General features: G+C 52.1%; 1 protein-coding gene across 1 annotated transcript; it reads right to left on the minus strand.

The window, feature by feature from the left end:
* Positions 1-2,537: 2,537 nt before the first annotated feature.
* Positions 2,538-6,743, minus strand: Sfrp5 (secreted frizzled related protein 5). The gene is made up of 3 exons (XM_032891992.1): positions 5,983-6,743; positions 4,281-4,358; positions 2,538-3,550 (listed from the first exon to the last, which is right to left on the minus strand). The coding sequence occupies exons 1-3, from the start codon at positions 6,500-6,502 to the stop codon at positions 3,204-3,206; spliced, it is 945 nt and encodes a 314-aa protein (XP_032747883.1). The 5' UTR covers positions 6,503-6,743; the 3' UTR covers positions 2,538-3,203.
* Positions 6,744-19,899: the final 13,156 nt, after the last annotated feature.

Genomic DNA, 19,899 nt, shown 5'->3' on the forward strand with positions numbered 1-19,899 from the left:
TTCTCAAAATGGCAGCTGTAAAGCTTACATTAGCATTGGAAAGTGCTTCTGAGTTGTGCCTGATATGGGTTCATATGCTACCTAAGGGCACAATTCTGAAGCAGCGAACCTCCAAGTGTAGTTTCCATATTTGTGGCTTTTAGGTAAGACATCCCTGCTTTCTTTCCCCTGCCTTCCTGTCAGTCATGTATCTCATTTGATTGAAGAATCAGTCGGGCACTTTGCTGGGTACCTACTATGTGCAGGCACTGTTGGGTTAGTGAAAATACGAATAGCCACCGATGACCACCTAAACTCCGTGCACTATGCTCAGGCACTTGTCACACATTCGACAACACTGCGGCATACCCAGTGTCCCCTGGCTACTAATTCATAGGACTGCAGGGCAGAACTGGACCACACTGCCTCTTCTCACCCCCACCCGGAGTGCGAGGTCCCTAGCTCCCAAGTCACTCCTGTTTTGTATGAGAACATTTTCTATTCAGGTGAAAACTTGATTTCCTGGGCTCTCGTGCAAGTAGGGGGCGGTCACGTGACCAGTGGGCTTGCCTGGGCTTACCTGCTCAGGAGGGATGGAAACTTCTGAGTTACAGCTTTATAGCAAAGTTAGGCTTTGCTGTCTGGAAGGGGACAGAGGAGTTGGGAAGAGGTACTGTCTTGTAACGACAAGAACTGCAGATACCTGGAGCCTGGGACATCCCCAACACTGCCTCTAGACCTTTTATGTAGAGAGGTCCCATGTGGCCTGCGATGCAGTTCCACTCCTGTGATCAGAGGGCTGCCTTCACTGGTTTCTTGAGTCCAGGCTCCTGCCAACTGGGGAGGAAATTGGTGTGACCAGCAGGACTGGCTAAAGAAAGACTGGCCCGAGGCCTTGCGGAGCCTCCTTGCTTTGGGAGAATTCCTCTCCATCCCAGAAGAGATGCTGGGCAGGCAGAGAACAGAACCAGTGGAGCATAGGACCAGGTCCCCTTTTAGGGGGTAGGGAGTGCCCTCTTGGGCTCTCCCAGATGGTGGGCTATGGAAGCCTTCTCCCACCTCCACTCCCTGCTGCCAGCACCTGCCAGGTGAGCATTGGACTTCAGCCAGCGGTGGCCGGAGTCCTGTGTGCTTGCTTGGTGGAAAAATAATATCTGTGCCTGGTAGACCAGAGAAGTGCCTGTAAATATTTGGTTAGAGCAGGAGGCTGAGAAACAAGGCACAGATTCAGGGAGCCAGGAGGGCTGGGCAGGGTTTGGACAGGGTGGGTGGCAACCACCTCCTCTGAGTGAGGAGGTACAATTAGGTCTCTGCTGCTTGGGCAGAGGCCACCTGACTGCCCAGAGGTGATTTATGGTCAAGTGGCCAGGCCACCTGTTAGAGAGGCCTCCATGGAGTGTCCCACCTTAGTCTTTGCTAGTGCCCTTGCTGGCCATGCCACCACTTCTGTTTTGCTCAGGTGACAATTTTTCCAGAGCTGGAAGCCAGAGTTTTCCTCACCTGGGTGGCTCCTGTATTTTAGAGAAGCAGCAGGCTTTGACTACTCTGCCGGCCAGGAAAGGTTCTTAGAGTCCCTGCTCGCTGCTCTGTGGATATCTACCCAATCTTTTCACATCTGTGGACGACCTCACCTGGTCTCCATAGTGAACTGCACATGCATCAGCCTCTCACCTCCAAGCCTTCTCCCTGCCCTGTGCCTGTACCTTAAAGCTGCTGTGTGGACTGCAGCCTTCGCTCTCTCTGCTTCAGGTTTCTTGGTCCTAGTGATGGCTCCTAGACCCTGCGTGCCACTAGGTGGTAAAACACTGGGTTTCTGGTGCTTGATGGAGGTCCTGTTTTCATTGCGTGGGACTGGGGCCCAGTATTTGTTAAAAGCTCTGTAGATGGGCCGAGGTTATGTTTTAAAATGCAGATCCTTGGGTTTGAGGCCCAGTAATATTCTAAAAATAACAAAACAGTTTTTATTACAGCAAGTTCGAGTGGGGCCCAGTTGCCTAAATTCCCAGGCAAGCACTCTGTTTCTGAGTGGCAGACATTCCTAGCCCTCTGAGATCTGACTCTAACTAGCTTCTGGGCTACATGGCTGCCCAGGAACATGCTTAGAGTGGTGTCAATATAAACCAGCTCTCACCTATATGTCAGGACTAGTGCCCAGGAGTATCTGGAAACCCCAGGGGAGAGATGACATTTCCCCCTGTGACCTGGCCCTTCTTAGACCCTTCTGACCTAGACATGCCCAAATGGGAACAGCGTGTGTCTGGGAGTCTTCTGACTATGGGAAAGCGTTAGAAGTTACTTAGTGGGTTGGAAACATGGCACTTCTGTCCATCCTCAGGGACATCTCTGTCTCTTACTCAGTGGTTTAGGGGTGAGAATGTCACCTTGTATTCTTGGGGATCAGTTTTTCTTAGGCTTTCCAAGGAGGTGGATGGACCAGGTGTTGGCTCAGGATGCTGTCCCTTTCTCAAAGCCACCTGACCCTTCCTACCCTGCAGTCTCTTCAGAGGTACTGGATAAAGAAATTACTTGCTCCAAAGCAAACGTTGTTTTATTTAATTAAAAACTTAAAAAAAAAATCAAGGACCAAACCTGTTGTCTAGAACCAGTGGCCTCACAGCAGTAGCAATAATTTATCATCGTTGGGATACAGGGACGGAGGAGGCCGAGCCAGGAGGCAAACCTGTGTAGGTAGCAGTGAATGCAGAAGCTGCTGAGCCTGCACTCCAGTCCCGGCTCCAGATGAGGAGTGGGTGTGACTGGAGGACACGGAGGCCTTGGCTCTTGCTCTTTGGAGAACTGTGATGACACACAAAGGGTCATGGGGGAGGAAAGCTGATCTCTTAAGTACGGATCCTGCTTAGCCATGACACCCACAATTCTTTCTGGAAAACCCCTCCCCAGGCTGCGGGAGGCCCTGTATCCATCCGCCAGAGGCCCTGTATCTGTCCCTCACATTTTCCTCCTCTGCCTGTTTTCTCAGACATTAGGGCTTCCGCCAGAAGAGAAAGTCCTTCTCCTGGGAGAAGGGGCCTCCCCGGACAGGCTCCAGGATTCCTTTCAGTCAAGGAGGGTAGCTCCATGCTAGAAGTTAGGCAAGCAGTAGCTGCACGAAGCCATCCTTGCCAGGGGATGGGTCAGCCTGGGAGTGAGGGTGAGGCCAAGTGGGCAGGGACTGAGGGTGAGGCAAGGCACAGCTGGATGGTTCGGGAAAGAAGGAAAGCCCTTCAGTGGGGTTCAGCTGCCCCATAGAAAAAGGGGTAGTAGAGGGAACAGGGGTAGGAGAACATGAATTTGACTGCAAACTTCATCTCCTTATTCTTCTTGTCCCAGCGGTAGACGGCCGTGAGCAGCAGCTGTCCCTCCACTTTGCGGCCCATGACCAGGAAGCTCCCCGTCAGGTTGTCTAACTGCGGGCAGGGGCAGCTGGCCCCGTTCTTCATGTGCAGAACCAGCTTCTTGGTGTCCTTGCGCTTTAAGGGGCCTGCCTTGAGCAGCTTCTTCTTCTTCTGGGCTCCAATCAACTTGCGGTCCCCATTGTCTATCTTGATCTCCTTAATGCGCATCTTGACCACTGTGGAAAGGTTTGCAAAGGATGGTCGGAAGAGGATCACATTTGCTTAGGGCAGCGGGAGCCCTAGACTAGTGGCGACAGAGATGTACGGATAGGAATCCTGGGGAGAGGGCCCTCTGGCGAGCTCCACCCTCCTCCCACAGTCACTCAAGAAGCCAGAAAGGATTTTTGGCCCCCGGGGCAGGGCATTGTCTAACACATCCTTTCCCCCCTTCCCTCCCCTGTGCCCCGCCCTCTGCAATATAGCGACATTTTCTTTCCAAAGACGCTCCCGACATAAAGATTCCTCTGAAGCATGGATTTCGTCACTGCTCCTTCCCCCGTTTTTATAGACAGGGAGGCTAGGACACAAAACAGAACCAACTTTGCAAAGATCGCATGCAGAACTCTGTGGCCCACAGTGAGCTTGGTCCTAACTGGCTTGGTTCAGCCGTCCCCGGATAGAAGAGTCCAAGACGAATCTGTAGGGAAAGCTAGTAATGACCCACACTAGCCAGAGGGACACTGGGTACTCAGTGGAGATGCCAGGGGCAGGGGACATTACTCCCGTGTCCTGGGAGGGCCCCATCTACCGCTTAGCAAGCTGAGCTTGCTCCCCCTAGAAAAGACAGCCCAGCATCTCCGGGAAAGTAACAAAACACAGTCGCAGTAGCCTGAGTCGGGTGGGGCTGGTTCTGAGCCAGGTTGCTGGGAGGCAGTCAGGGCTTTGGTCCTGTCAGCCCATACTCACCGAAGTCGCTGGAGCACATCTGCTCCATGAGGCCGTCAGCACTGTGCTCGATCTCACACTGGGCACAGATCTTGGTCACTGAAGAGAGAAAGCAGAGTGGGTGGGGTTCCAAACAGCCAGGACAGTACAGGCTCCTCCATTAGCCCCTTCCTCACAAAAACTCTTCCACAGCCATGGCATACATTATGTTCTAAGCTTTTACGTTCTAAGTCCCATCGAGTGCTTGCTACAAAATGGACGCTGCCTTAACCAGGTGTGATGTGGTAGCCTCGTCTGCAGAGCTGAGGGCTCTGGGTGTGACTCCTGCTCTATGACCAGGTTGATGCTGGCTTGTGCTGCAGGCCTCCCACCTGCCTGGCCCCAGGTGTTTGCAGGGGCCAGGCAGGTGGGAGGCCTGCAGCACAAGCCAGCATTAACCTTCTCGAAGAAAGTCTGAGCAACTCATTAGGTGAAACGTCCTAATGTCATCTGTTGGTCACACACACTTCCTACAACCTATCACCCCCTACCCCAGTCAGACCTTTGGGTTTTCTTGTGTGCCTGCTTCCAGGTGAGCAAGTTCACAGGGAAGGGGAGTCATGGGTAACAAGGTGGGGGGTCAGACAGGATTCTGAGCCTAAGATTCCTGAGTTTGTCCTGCTCTTCATGTTTGGGCTCCAAAGAAACTATAAACAGAACCTGTAGGATTCTGAGAACTGTGGATTTTTGCTTAGCTGACTCTATTTGTCACTCTCAGCCTTCAAGATAGGGACTTTCCCCTCCCAGAACCCCACAGAGAGGGAGAAGGAGAAGGTGTGAGCCTCCTAAGACCCAGCAGTTAAGATTAGCTTTGAGAGGGGTTGGGGTGGTTCGAGGAGGAGCCCAGATGCTTTGGGAGGAGTGGGGGGGGGCAGGGAGTGGAGATTTGAATGTTCCAGCTGTGGGGGCTCATGGGAGTTCTTGCTGTCCGAGTTAACAGGCAAAGATTGCCTGCTGGGAGCTATGGGTGTGTGTGGGTTGGGGGTGGGGAGGTGTTAGGGGTCCAGGCCAGTTTGGAAGAGGACAGGCATTCTTGGAGAAAGGAGAGGGGGTGTAGCCCCCAGCCTTGGGACAGCTTTGAGGACCTGTACAATGAAAGGGAAGATGAATCGCAAATCAAGTTTAATGGATGCCAGTGGGAAGCAGGGCTTGGGAGCTCAAGAAGCTGGAATAGAGGTTCAGGAAAGTTAAGTACCCAAAAGATATCCAGCCTAGGGTTGGGAGGAGGGGAAGTTAGGGTTACAGGCGTAGAAATGAAGGGCCTTCAAGCGCTTTCTTAACTACCCGCCCCTTCTCAAAGTTCCCGAGATCAGGGAAGGAGTAGTGCTTGTCTGGGCGCCTGTAGTTCAGGTCAAAGACACTGCCTAGCGACCCCAAGCATCCTTGAGATGAGGAAAGGAATATAGCATTTAGACATTTATGGGGACGTCTCCAGGACACCCAGGGATTCCGCAGCTTGGAAAACCGGGCGTGCTGTGAGTTGCACAAGGCACAGGTCAGAGTGGGGACAGAACCAGTGGGAGTACCCAGAGCCTCAAGTTTATAAAGGTAGGAAGGAGAAAGGAGACAGTGCCTGGGCACTGGACATATGTAGTGCATATAGGGGTTTGGCACCTATCCCGGAGTGCAGGTGAGGGTTTGGGGAAAGGATCAGTCCGAGGCGCTCTGGGCGCGAAGGCGCTACCTGGAGGCGCGGTGGCAGGCAGGTGCCCAAACTGCACCGCGATGCAGAGGTCGTTGTCCAGAGGAAACTTATGGCAGTGCAGCATCTCAGGCCAAGGGAAGCCATAGGCCTCCATGAGCGGCGCGCAGCCGGCGCGCACGGCTTCGCACAGCGAGCGGCACGGGTAGATGGGTCGGTCCAGGCAGACGGGAGCGAAGAGCGAGCAGAGGAAGACCTGGGTGTCCGAGTGGCAACGCTTGGCCAGCAGCGGCAGCCAGCTGCTTGCCTGCTGCTTCACCTCCGCCAGGCTCTCGTGCTCCAGGAGGTTCGGCAGCCGCATGCGCTTGTAGCCCACGGTGTGGCAGAGCGGCAGATCGGCGGGGATGTCGAGGCACTGCGGTGGCTTGGAGTAGGAGCGGCCGTGCAGGGGCTCAGTCTGCCAACCATAGTAGTCGTATTCCTGGCCGCGCGCCGGCGCCCCATGCAGCGCCCCGAGCAGCAGCGCCAGCGCGGCCGTCCGCGCGCCCCCGGCCACCCGCATGGCTGGATATTGCCGCCCGCCCCGACGGCTCGGTGCTCGGCGCCCCGCTGCCCCGCGTGCGCCCGGGCTGGGATGCTCCCTGCAGCCGTCCGCTGCTCTGGTCGTCCAAGTAGGAGGCAACCTCTGCTCCGCTCCGCTGCCGGAGTGATCCAGGCGCCTCCCACCACGGGGCTCCAGCCCAGGCTTCGCCGTTCCCTAGCCAATCTGCAGCCGCTGGTCCCCCTCACCTCCCACCCCCGCCTGGGGTTGGCAGACCTGGGAGGAACCCTGAGTCTTTCCCACCCGGCTCCCGTCCCTCCTCGCCGCGCGACCCTGACCCGCCAACTATTCCGCTGCCCAGACCTCTCCTTGTACCTTTTCCTGGGGGCTCGACATTTTCTTCATCCTTGCCCTCTTCTCCGTCCTCTTATCTCTCTCCACCACAGTCTCTCCTGTTCCTTTTCTCACTCACTTCACCTGCTTATCTCTGCGCCTCGGCCTTTCCCTGCTCAGCTCTGGTTTCCCTTCCCCAACACCTCCATTGCTCTTCTCAGATACTGGAGTCTCTTGACCATCCACGCCTTCCTGGCCAGGCAATCAGAGCTTCACCCAGAGGTCTTCGAGAATGCCCAATGCCAGGCACTTAGCAGCCTACTGGGGATAGCAGATGGCTAGGACCCATCCGTGGCAGCCAAGGGGGCGGGGTGAAGGGAATTTGGGCTTCTAGTTAGTGAATTCCTACTAAGTGCCATGCACAATTTGCCACGCTGAACAATCTTAGGAACGTCTCTGGGTTTTTTGGATTTTGTTTGTTTGTTTTTGTTTTGCTTTTTTTTTTTAACAGCCCTGGCTGTCGTGGAACAAGATTTGTAGACCAGGATGGACTCAAACTCACAGAGATCCTCCTGCCTCTGCCTCCCAAGTGCTAAGTTTAAAAAGGCATGCACCACCACCCGCAGCCATCAATGCCTCTTTCTAATGAAAGTTCGCATCCAGTAGGAGCTAGCTGTGCTTGGAGACGGTCCTGGGTACACCTCATAAACTACCTCATGGAATTTTCTCAGTGATGCTGTAAGGAGGGTAGGACCATTACTACCACTACTCTACAGATAAAGATACGGAGGCTGAGGTCAGCCGAGGACTAGACGGTCATTGGATCTAGGCAGTGTGGTTCTAGAGTCAGAGACAAATAAACCAGAGTCGTGGATTCTGAGGGGTCCAAGTACGGGAGTAAAGTGTCCTGGGGTCACCTAGCTCATGTGCTAAGGAAGGCAGGATCTGATTCAGGCCGTAGGCTCCCAAGAGCAGAGTCATTATTCTTGGTTAAAATAGATTCCAGCCTGGGACAAGAAACACTGTGGGTGTAAGGAGAAGTGTCATTGTCACCCAGGCAGACATCAGAAGGGTGACTTCCAGATCCCATGCTTAGTGTCTGTCTGGGTTCTGTCTTCCTTGACTTTTCTGTGAGAGGAACTGAGATGGAGGCTTGTGGAAGGAGACTCTTGTTGGTTTCCCTTGACCTCTGGCCTCCCCTCTGAGGATGAGCTTCCTAGGGCTGGGGTGGGAATGTGGGGTGTGTGTGAGGGAGGTAGGGGTTGTCAGGGGTGGGGTGGGTTAGAGACTGGTTCTATTCCATGTGAGGAGTGTTTCTCTTCAATGCTCCTTCCTTTTTCTCTCTGCTCCTCAATCTTCCCAGGGCTCCTGGCTTCCAATCAATGTGCTCACATAGGGGAGAGAGGTGGAGCCCACAGTTCAGTATATGAACTGCCATGTGTTGGATATATGTGGGGTACAAAGGCTTGGTCCTTAATGTAGCTGGTGGAGCTGTGAGAACAGACACCAGGCAGAACAGAGAAAGCAGACAGTCCAGGCTGGAATGGGATGTCTCTGATGTCCTGGTTGACAGAGTTGAGTCCAGGTAGAGCCAGCTGGGAGCTTTCTTTCTTTTTTTTTTTTTTTAAGATTTATTTATTTTTTATGTACATAGTGTTATGCCTTCATCTTATGCCTACATGTCAGAAGAGGGCACCAGATGTCATTACAGATGGTTGTGAGCCACCATGTGGTTGCTGGGATTTGAACTCTGGAAGAGCAGTCAGTGCTCTTAACCACTGAGCCATCTCTCCAGCCCTGGGGGCTTTCTTTTATGCATAGTATCAAGACTCTGTAGATGACCATTTAGAGGGTGAAGGGCTGGTCCCCACGGAGAGAAGAAGGGTACAGTAGTAATGGGAAAGGACCCTGTCTGCATCAGAAAACCAGGTTCACGTTCTGCCCCCTCCTTCTCAACTCCCTGTGTAGCTTCTGGTAAGAGTGATCTTGACCCCCAGTGGGATTTCCACTGAAGTCGTGATGGGCCAAGATGAACGGAAAGGTCTTGTGCAGCACCCACATGTAAAGAACACCTGGGGATGTCAGAAGCTCACAGGGATGAGACTTTGGGTGAATACACATCAGGTATCCTGAACATTCCCCAAGACACCTTAGATAGGACTCTGAATGACCTCTGAGCAGAATGGCACTGCTCTCCATAACTCACTCCCTGCCTCATCTCTGGGCTTGGCCATCTTGTATGCTGTCAGGGAGGTGTGGTTGTGTGAGCCTCCCAGGTGGCTGTGTAAGGTGTTGGGTCCTGGGCCAGCTGGTTTGGCTGGGTCGCTCTTGGCATTGCTATGGGTGACCTGGACAGAGCTGGGCATTGTTCCTGTGGCTGGTTATGTAAGGCCAACACATGGCTAAAAATCAAGTGTGTCTGGGCCTGGAAACTCAGGCTCTGAAGGGCAGTGGGGCCGGACTGGAAGCCTCCTTGAAGAGGACGATGAGCCTTCTTCACCTGCCAACTCTGATGTGGGGAGGCTGAGGCTCCCTAACATTGATGGGAGCGAGGAGAGACGCCCTTTATAAGGCACGAAGCCAGAGTGCACTGGGCTGCTCAGGCAGTGCCGCTCTGTGGTTAGCCCTTCCCCTGGATCTACTTTCTAATGTGGTGCTGACGAGGTGAACCCAGGGCCTCGGCAGCTGGATTGAACACCTGGCACACTTGGCGTCTGTCCATCCTAGGATGTACGTAGTATATCCAGGTTCACGCTACGTCAACTGGTAGAGCAACCCCACTTGTTCAAAAGGGCAAAATTCTGCGTGGCTATCCCTTGCATCTAAGATGCGTCTCTGGAACAAACTCTTATTTTCATAAACGCCTACTGTTTTCTACATTTTTAATGTCCCCCCCTCCCCAATGGATCTCAAAAGCTCAAACATTTCCAGAGGTTGCGCAAAGTCAAAATCGCGCGTAATTTGAAACGCAAGATTAAATCAATCGATTCCTAGGCAACTTGGAGTAAGGCGAGTTTATTAATAGACTTCAGATTCCATATTATCATAATGAACATATAGCCCATATGTCATTTTTGGGGTGCTATCAAAGAAGATACCCGTAATTATCTGCAAAGCCCATTAAACCGCTTCTTCCTTTTCCAGCTACATTTCTGGGTGAGGCCAGATTTTCATCGTGTAGTTCAGCCACAGCACATGTGGCAGCAAATCGAACACAGAAGCCGATAGAAGAGCCCAGCTGGCCTCTATTAGGCGGTGCGCTGAGGGGATTTACGGGCTGCAAAGCAACGGCATTGTGGTTTTTACTTCTCATTTTGAAAAAAGCATGATTATTTTTATGACGTTTGCTTATGTTAACATACAATGATGTATTAACCTAATTAACATTTTTTCCCTTATTTTAAATTTCAAATACGGCAAATAACAACAGGGTTGAAACCGCTCTAACTGTATCAAGCGATTGATTGGTAACTGAGACAAGGGCTCAGAGATGCCCGAGTGGCCTCCAGCTGGCCACGTAGCGGAAGAAGGGCTTGAATTGTTTGCTCTCTTGCCACGACGTCCTAAGTGATGAATTTACAGGGATATGCTGTGATCCCCAGTTTGGGATTCTGAATGTGTGTACCTCGAGGGGGTTCTGAGAGAACACTGTTTAAGACCCACTGGTCCAGTTCGCCTGCCAGCCTCTAAGAGAACTGTCTAAAACTCTGCTAGTAATGTTTATCTTCCTGTTCACGTAGTTGAGAAACCTTGCTTGACATACTTGGTTACCAGGAGCACAAAGCCTCATGATTGTTGGGGGTTCCTCCTGGAATCGTTCGTCTACCTGTTTGGAATATCCTCAGTTCCTTGTTTGTTTTTTGAGACATAGTCTCACCGTGTGACCCCGGCTGGCCTTGAACTCAGAGATCTGCCTGCCTCTGCCTCCCGAGTGCCCCTATTAAAGGTGTGCTGCCCCTTGTCAGGGCTGCTTGGTTCCTTTTTAGAGCCTGAGGGAATCTAGTTCTGTGAATCAACACTCAGCTAGAACCTGAGCACGCTTTCTGTGTGGTCAGCGTTTCACCAAGAGACAGACAAGACCACCCATTCAGGCTACATGTCCTGGAAAGAGGCGGCGGCCTTGGGCGGTAGGAGTGACCCCAGGCTGGGTCCAAGAGTTCTGAGTGACACATTCTCAATAATGAGCAAGGCTTTCCCATGCTCTGGGTCCCAGTTACCTCTTGTGTGGTGCGAGGGTGACCATTTCACTCTTTATGCTTCACAGGGCGAGCTCAAAGGGCAAATGAACTAATGGAAAAAAAAGAGCTTGGAAATTTGTTTTACGTAGGGGATAACTGCGCCGTCCCGTCTGGCCTGGAACTCTTTATGTGGACCAGGTTGGCTCCTCACTCAGAGATCTGCCTGCTGAGTGCTGGAACTAAAGGTGCAGGCTAGACTAGCATTTTCATGGAGGTGAACCTGACATTGCCCTTTGCCTGTTGGCCTCCGTCATGTCTTCCCTCTCTTGGCTGGGGGAAGTCCTCTAGCTCAGGCTTGCCCTCCCGGGAGAGGCAAGACAGACTTGTTAGTATTTGAGGGTCTGCTGGGGTCACCAGCCTTTACAACCTCTCATTCCCGCCTGGGACATTGTCTTTGTACAGTGGCTGCTCTGTGTGACCTAATAGAATCACAGTGCTGTCAGAACCTTCCTAACTCCAGTTTCCTGCTCTCCTCTTACACTCTCAACTCTGCCCACGGCAAAGCCAGCATCTGCCCAGAGCATCCTCGCTGTGCAGGCCCCTCTGCAGAACAGCCTTGGTTAGCAGTATGGGCAGAACTGCATCATGGGTAAGCTAGCGGCTTTGAGGATTGACACTGAGGAACTTAGGTCCTGGACTTAGGTTAGGACTCAAGTCCTTCTTGCCATAATCCCAGACACTGAAGCCTCTCCAGGTTCCTCTAGAGCCCATGAGGTTTAGGGAACTGAAGCAGAGGCGGGGCTTGTCTTGGGCCTGGGTGTCCGGCTTCAGACTTAACGCATCTGAAGTGGGAAAGCAAGAGGGTCAGCACAATGGTGTGGAGTAGGTGGGGCTGCAGTGAGTGTGGCTGTGGTAGGCAGGGCTGGGGATGGCCAAGCACAACCTCCTCTTCTCCCGGGGCCCCCAGCACGCTGGGGAGTCCCCAGGATGTGGGGAAGTCCTGGCCAGAAGCTCATCAGAGAGGTAATCAGACGTATTGGTGAAGAGCGTGCTCTCTGAGGCTGGACTGAGCTCTAATTCATCAGTGCTACGTGGGTGAGTTATTTTACACCCTCCACTCTTGTTTCATTGTCTGTGAACTGGGACTATTAATTCTTGTAGTATTATCAAGAAGGTCACTTTTAATTGTGTGTGTGTGAGACACACACACACACACACACACACACACACACACAGAGAGAGAGAGAGAGAGAGAGAGAGAGAGAGAGAGAGAGAATACCTCAAAATCCTGACCCTTCTGTGTCTCCCTCTGAGGTGCTGGGATTACAGGCATGTGCTGGGACACTCAGTTTCTAGAGTTAATTTTAAATATTGCTCAGAACCGTGCACAGAGTAAGAGCTGTCCACACAACTGTTAGTTAATGTTGAACTTGGTGTGCCAGTGGTGTTGAGAGGTCACCACGAAATCCTGTAATTTTTGGTCCCTAAATTTCTCCTCTCTCCATCTGCGTCTTCTCTCTTCCCATCTCCCCTACCCTTTTTTTTGGTCTCTTGAGTTCACTGTATATGGAGCTTAGGCTGGCTCAGTTTCCTGAGTTACAAGCATGTGTCCCGTGCCTGGCCATGACCTCTCTCTTCCCACCATGCTCTGCTTCCTCTCAGCCCCACCGTGCCCCACTGGCTGGAGTAGAAGCAGCTTAGCTCAAGACCCCTGTAGTCTCCCTAGATTCTGGAATAAAGGCTCTGCTTTGACCGGGTTGCGGGGCTCTCTAGATTCCTGCAGTGCACTTTGCGGTGGTCATTCGCTCAATGTCATTGTGTGATTGTATTTTTTTTTTTTTTGCCTACTTTTTGGCAAATCTGGAGAATAGAGAGGGCATTAGAGCCCTTGCAGCTGGAGTTACAGGCAGTTACGAGCCACACGAAGTAGGTTCTCTACATCAGGGGATCATTTAGATCTTCTACAAAATTTACTGGTCAGACAGTTTGGAGGGATGTTATATCTGTTAGAGCGTTCTGTGGGATGGGGTTTAGCCTGGAAGCTTAAGGTCTTCAGGAGCAAGGCCTGGCCATTGGCAGGCTTGGATGGTTGGGGCTTGCAAGCCCCATTGGCAAGGGAAGACTATGAAGGGTCCTGAACTGAGCTGTTTCCATTCCAGCCAGTGGGATGAGGTGAGGCTGAGAGGAAGCAGAGCATGCTGGGAAGAGAGAGAGGAGATCATGGCCAGGCACGGGGCACGTGCTTGTAACCCCAGCATGTGACGTGACCCAAGGGGATCAAACTTGGGTCCTCTCCATGAGAAGTGTGTGCTCTTAATCATGGAGCCGTCTTTCCCGCCTCCCTGCTTCCTCTCTCGGATGCAGTTTAGAGATGGCCAGGCGCCTGGCTTGGGCTCTGTGCCTTCCTGCACGTCATCTCATTTAATTATCCCAGTAGCACTGCAAGAGAGGCATTATTCCCATTTCATGTGAAGAAATAAACTCAGAGGAGGTAAGTAACATTCCCAGAGTCACACAGCAGAGAACGGTACCAGGACTCAAACCCAGGGCTTCCTTTTATGGCTGTGTGTGAGAATCCTGGGGGATGACGACTTCTGACTCGGGCTGCCTTGCAGAGGGGGTGTGAGGGAAGCAGATCCTTCAAGGAGACCCAAGCCACTATAGCTGAGGTAGGTCAGCTCTCTGATTTCAGCAGAACACACTCTAGAAGGCAGAAGGGCCATTGGTGAACAAATACAGGGACTTGTGATTTCTATGAAGGAGGACTTCCTATGGGAGAGGGAGAGGGATTCAGAGTCACCTCTGTGGGAAGGGGAGAAAGTGTGGGCATGGAGTAAAAAAAAAAAAAAAAAACCACATTCCCCTCCTAGGTTTTGTTTCTGTTGCTTTCAGGCTGTGGGAATTTGGATGTGACAGAATTCCTTGTGCTTGGTTTCCCTATCAGCAAAGTGGGTGGGGAGGGCTTCTCTGCAGATACGAAGAAGACAGCTCTGGTGTTAGGTGCGAAGGGTTCTGTGCAGTTGCAAGAAGACAGGGCAAGGTCCCCTTTCCTTGCTCTAGACACAGTGATGTCTGTTGCTGGGGTCCCCACATTTATAAACTGTGTGGCCTAGAGTAATCCTCGATTCTGTCCTGACCACCAGCGGCTACGGACGCAGTTCCGAAAGCTGTCAACCATTCTCCATGGCTTCCCAAATCGACACAGACACGGAACGGCTCATTTGCCTGTAAATAAAACAGCGATTTCTGTGATTGGAGCTAAATGACACGCTCTCAGGGCTACAGCTCCTTCCCAGGCTCACAGAAATCAGCTGGCAGCCCTTGAGGCAGGGAGGGGGAAGCGACTGGCTTCTCGGAGGACAGCGGGTCAGAGGCTCTGGTGGGGGGCACTTTGTGCTCTGGGTGCAGAAGGAAGTGAGCATCCTTGGGAGGGACCTAAGGGCAGGACCGTGGAGGGCAAACCCAGGGCATCAGTGTTTGGGGTTGGGACCAGCTGTTGGGGGAACCCTGGGCAGACAATGGCCTCATTAAGGAGAGGGTGCAGGCAGGCAGGAGCTGGGCATGGCTACAGCAAGAGGAGAATGTGAGGAACTGAACCTCCTCCTGCTGGCCCAGCCAATGGAGCAATTGTCTTCTGGTGGGAGGGAGCCGGGGTCTGAGCCTGGGAATGGTTGGACAGTTGCCCTTGGGGGCAACTGAGGTAGTCCCGGCCCTTTTGCCTGGCTTGCAATAACCCTTCCACTGGTTGCTGAGAACCGGGGCCTCAGAGGGAGTTCCTAGGCCCGGGAGTCCAGGGTGTGGCTCCTCATACAGGGCTCTCTGAAAAGAGATTCCCAATTCTTAATTGCCCCCTTCTGGGGAGCCAGGTTCTGATTAGGGTTGTCTCTGGCCGGGCTCATCTGACTGTAGCTCTCCTGTGCAGCTCCGCCCTGCTCCTCAGTGCTAGTGGGTCTGCTTGGTGGGTGTCAAGAGCTCCACTTACAAAGTGATGGTTGAGCTGGCGGTGCTTCTCATCTGGGTGGGCTCCAGCCAGCAGGATGGCTGGGCCACCACTTGGGTGCCCACTACTTAGTGGACGATGTCCTGTACAACGTGTGACCAGACATTTCTGGTCTCAAATGCTGACAGAGCTCCTGTTGGAATGTATCCAGAGCCCAGTGCGTTCCATCAAATGGTGGAGGTGGTATGGTGTGGCAGAGCTCAACAGAGAAGACAGGGCCAAGGAAGTTAGGGCCGGCACTGAGCCCCGGCGTCCCACCCAGCTGTGGACACTGCCCCCCTGGGAGACCCTTTACAGCTAGAAAGTTATACTTGATGGCTCTGGAGGCTCCGACTGCCCAGACCTTTGCTGTGACGGATCAGTGTTGGTTCTGACGGACAGATCTGCTGGAATTGGTTTGTCGGCGTCATAGCAACTCCTGGCTTTGGCTTTTGTTTCATTCTGAGAGAGGAGGTGGGTAGATAAGGTCTGAGGATTGACTTCCTGCAGCTGTGAACTGTTGCTGGTTTCCTGGCTCTCCACTGTGGCTGACTCCAGCACACGTCACAGTAGAAGGGAGAGAATCTCAAACCGCACAGTAAAGGGGTTGCCGCCCATGGAAACCGATCAAGACATATGTTTCAGTACCTAGGCCACCTGCAGAGATCTCAGTCTGGTATACATCACTCCTAGGTATTTGGATGTAGTGGACTTTGATGGGGGTAGGGCGGGGCACTGGTCTTGAAGGTGGTTTTGTGTATATGCAAGGTCAAACCCAGAGTCCTCTATAGGCAAATGCTCCATTACTGAACTATACAGTCCGTGTCCACCCTGCAAAGCCTGTGACTGGTCCTCGACTCCATACCTCTCCATCTGCTGGTCAGAGCTTCTCTTCCCATCTCCTGCTCACGGGGCTCCTTTGGGATAAAATAAGACTTCTTTTTTTTTCTGGAAGGTCCACACAACCGCCCTCTCTCCTCTGCCCTGGTCCCCTATCTCTTGTCTTCGGTGGTCTGGTTTCTCACAGCCCACTTACTCGCCCAGCCCCCAGCTCAGTGCTCTGACAGATGGCAGCGTCAGGGGACAGTGTATGCCCTGCACTAAGTGCTTCATCATCCAAGTGACTGGGCACACAGCGGGGAGGTGTTATCACCGCCCCCTGTGCACATGGGAGGAGGGAGGTGAATCGGTCGCACAGTAGGGAGGTTCCAGATGGATGCCACTCTGCCGGACGTCTCTGTGGCTCTCTCCAGCTTCTCATACTCACCCATCAGTGGGCCTGGCCATCTTTATAAGAACAGGGTCACTGATGAGGATGGTATGGGGGGGGGGTCTGGCTTCAGGAGAGAGTTCCACGGGACAGCTACTAGGGTCCTGGTGAAGATCGCTCATCTTGATTAAGGATTTGGGAGTTACTGTTCCGTCTTTACGGCACCAGGGAGGCTTGTGTGAGCGATCCTTATTTGGAGACGAGGACACTGGGGTTGGAGCTCGGCTTCTTCCAGTTCACCCAGGCAGTACATGATGGACAGGCCCAGAACAAAACTCTGATTCTTTTTGGCTCTGACATTCTGTCCTTTTCCACCGCTCCACGAATCCAGCGGGCCAGAGTCAGGAAAACCAAAAGGGTTGGAGTGGTCCCTCTGCAGTCCACCACGGAGGACTGCGAAGTCAGATCAGGGACTGCTGGAGTCGAAGAAGTTGGTGCCATGTTGACCTGGCTAAGCAGTGAGGCAGTTGGGGTCAGGAATAGGTGCGTTCTTTCCCCTTAACCCATCACAGCCTCTGGCTTCCTGGAATTGTTGTTCAGATTCCAGATTACTTGGCTTTGAGTTCCCCACAGTTCCCGCACACAGGAACGCAGCACCCATCCACTTCCAGACCACACCCTCAAACACCCTTTCCTGAGGAATAATCTAGTTGACAGGAGATTAGGAGGCCAGCCGGGCAGGCAAGCCAGTGGTCACCAGAAGTGTGGTAACAATTTTCCGAGGAAGGCAGAAAGGACATGGGATTCCATGCCCCAAGACCGAGTGTAAGCCAGCTACTTCCTGCCCAACCCTGGGGTTCTGTGTCTCCTCTCCCAGTGTTCCAGCCTGTGAAGACAAATGTAAAACCATCCTGGTAAGAGGCTTGGGCGAGATCATGTCCGGGGAGACGGTTGATCACTATAATTGATTAGTCGGAGGTCAAGGTTGATAGAGTTTCTAAGTGGAATCTCTGTAGTCATGAAAACACCCCCTCCTGCCGCTCCATGTCAAATGGCCACTAGCTTCGTGCATCTGGGGCCACTGAGGAACTGAGTTCAACGTCATCATGCCTTAGGGAGGTACGAATCCTATACCACAGAATAACCATCTATTAAAAATGTTTTAACCTTTATTTTGTGTGAGTGAGCATTCTGCCTTCATGTGCACCATCCACCATGGATGCGTTGGATCCCCTGGGACTGGAGTGACAGTCAGTTGTGAGCCACAGTGTGGGCACCAGGGATTGAATTCAGGTCCCTGGAAGAGCGACCAGTGCTTTTGACGCCCAAGCCAACTTTCCAGCTCCCTAACCATCTTAAAACGAACAACCCAGTGGCATTTAGTGCACTGACAGGAGCCATCGCTTCTCTCTTTTTACAAACTATTTGTCATCTCCAGAAGAAACCCTGCTCACCAACACTGTCCTCTCCCTGCCGGATCTGGCAACCAATATGGCACGTCCTGTCTCTATGACTTTGCCTGTTTTAAATGCTTCTTATGCACGTCTGTCTTCACCCACAGAATGTGCCCTGCATGACTTGTTTCTTTCCCTTCACTTGACGTTGTAAAGTTTCTCCGTGCTATAGCAAGTGTCAGTCCTCTGTTCTTTTTAAATGATGGCTGATGGCCACTGCACTGCACAGCGGAAATGCTGATACGCTTCGAGACAAGTGAGAGAGCAGGGCATCCTAATGCTGGCTCCTCTCTGAGGGGACTCAGTGGGAAAGAAGGACCCAGAGAATGGGAAGGATGAAAACAGTGCCTGGGGTCTCTCCAAAGAAGCACAAGACTTTGCCCCATGACAGGCATGGCTATCACATTTGGAAGTCTTCTCGAGGCCCGGTACTGGGCTGGGTATTACGCAACGATTTGACACTAACAGAGCATTTAAAGTATATTTAATTATGCATGCTGTGCTATACAAAAGATATATAGGAAGATGTATGAAAAACACATATCTTTTTAAGACAAGTTTTTCCTATGTAGCCCAGGCTGGACTCAGATTCATAGTCCTACTTTCCAGGACTTGGGACTATAGGTGTGTACCAACATATTGAGCACCACAGAGATTTACAAATAGAGCTTTCTTCCCTTCATCCCCGAGTCTGAGAGTGCTAAAATAACTCATTGGCTCACTGAGCCAGTACGTGGCAGGTCTATGAACCTGAGTCTGTCTTTTGCTGAGGCCAATGATCTTCACCAGAGCTGTCCCCTACAAGAGAAGCCAATTAGGGATCAGTCTTCTTCCCCCCAGCTTAAGGGTTTCCCAGCCCCATTCCCTGCAAGCCTTTCTGTACTCTAATGGGATCTGGACTTCTTGGAGAGATAGGCTCATAGACTAGGGAGTAGACTCTATCTCTTTCCCATTGTTTATCAGTGAGTAACCTGGCTGTGCCCTCGGAGGTCCCCCCTATTAATTGATCTGGGAAGGGGGCTCTGTTAATTGCTGACCCAGAATAAACAGGACTAGGAGAAATGGGGCTGATAGCAGAGCGAGCTCCTCAGCTGCGCTGCCCTTTGCCCTCTGGGAAAGGGTGGTGGGAAGGGGTGATAGACAGCAAATGGGAGGTGTGCTCCTGGGAATGGCTTTGGAGTGGGGGGTGGAAACTGGTTTCCTGCGGCCCCAAAGAGTCACTCTGTTTGTCCTTCTGGGAATAAAGCCTAACTGGGCTCCCCATGTGCTGTGTCCTGTCAACTGGTTGGGATGACAGCCAGCAAGACTCTGATACTCATTGTTTTTTTACCATTCTCTTTATCCATCTTTTCTTTTTTCCTTCCCTGAGCATCTTTGTATCTTTTTTGTCTCTTCTTCCCTTTGAGCCACCCATCCATGTTTCTTTTTCCTCCCTCTCAGGAAGTCAATGTATTCTTTTCTCGTTCAATGTATCCATCTGGAAGCCCATGGTTTCCTTGTAACCCTCCTTTGTCTTCATTACTCATCATTATCTTCACCTATCTTTACCTTCCCTCACCCTGAAGAGTGACCACCGTTTCTAGGAAAGAAAATGACAGGGGTCCTCCAAACATCCCGGCCATGGGGTCCTGAGCCTAGGTCCTACACAGTCCTGACTGAATTAACAGTGATCTCAGACATGCCATTCACTCGTTCAAAGTTAGGTAGTCTCACTGTCCCTGAGGGAAAAAATAAAACCTTGTTCCTTCAGAGTGAGACCATATGACTTATTGTCCAAACAGGATGCTTTAGTCCTAGTAACCGCCCACCATGAGTGACCTCAGAATGTCCTGGGTAAAGAATGTTCAGCCATCTTTTCTTGGCCTCAGCCTGGATGAATCTGTGACTCAGGCCCTTTTGTCTCCAAAGCCAAGACTAGATTTGGGGAGGGGCCCGATGAGTAGAGCACACTTCAGCATCAGGCCCTTGGTCAGAGTTGGGTGTCTGACCTCCCTTTTGTTACACCAGAAGTACTCATTTGTGAAGAGATTTGTTACAGCCTCAGCTAGACAGACAAATCAAGCCCAACCCTCCAGGTATTGGGTAAATAACACAAAAAAGCGAGTTAGTCCAAAGGCTCCTTCTGAGGCGTCAGGGAACAGGCAGATTCACAATCCCTCTCTTGGCTTTCTCCAAGAAGGAACAAGAGCAGCAAGAATGATGGGTAATGATGATGGAGCCCTCGTTAAGTGCCAGACAGAGTCCTGGGTGCCCACCCAGTGCAG

The sequence above is a fragment of the Rattus rattus genome, chromosome 2 (genome assembly GCF_011064425.1).
Source record: "Rattus rattus isolate New Zealand chromosome 2, Rrattus_CSIRO_v1, whole genome shotgun sequence".
Lineage (NCBI taxonomy): Eukaryota > Metazoa > Chordata > Mammalia > Rodentia > Muridae > Rattus > Rattus rattus.

Bases quoted from the DNA above. Each gene is read 5' to 3' on its own strand.
- Sfrp5 (XM_032891992.1), bottom strand. From the start codon at position 6,502: ATGCGGGTGGCCGGGGGCGCGCGGACGGCCGCGCTGGCGCTGCTGCTC. The intron at 4,359-5,982 runs GTAGCGCCTTCG...TTCTCTCTTCAG, and splicing joins GCCTGCCACCGCGCCTCCAG to TGACCAAGATCTGTGCCCAG. The intron at 3,551-4,280 runs GTGAGTATGGGC...ACCTTTCCACAG, and splicing joins GATGTGCTCCAGCGACTTCG to TGGTCAAGATGCGCATTAAG.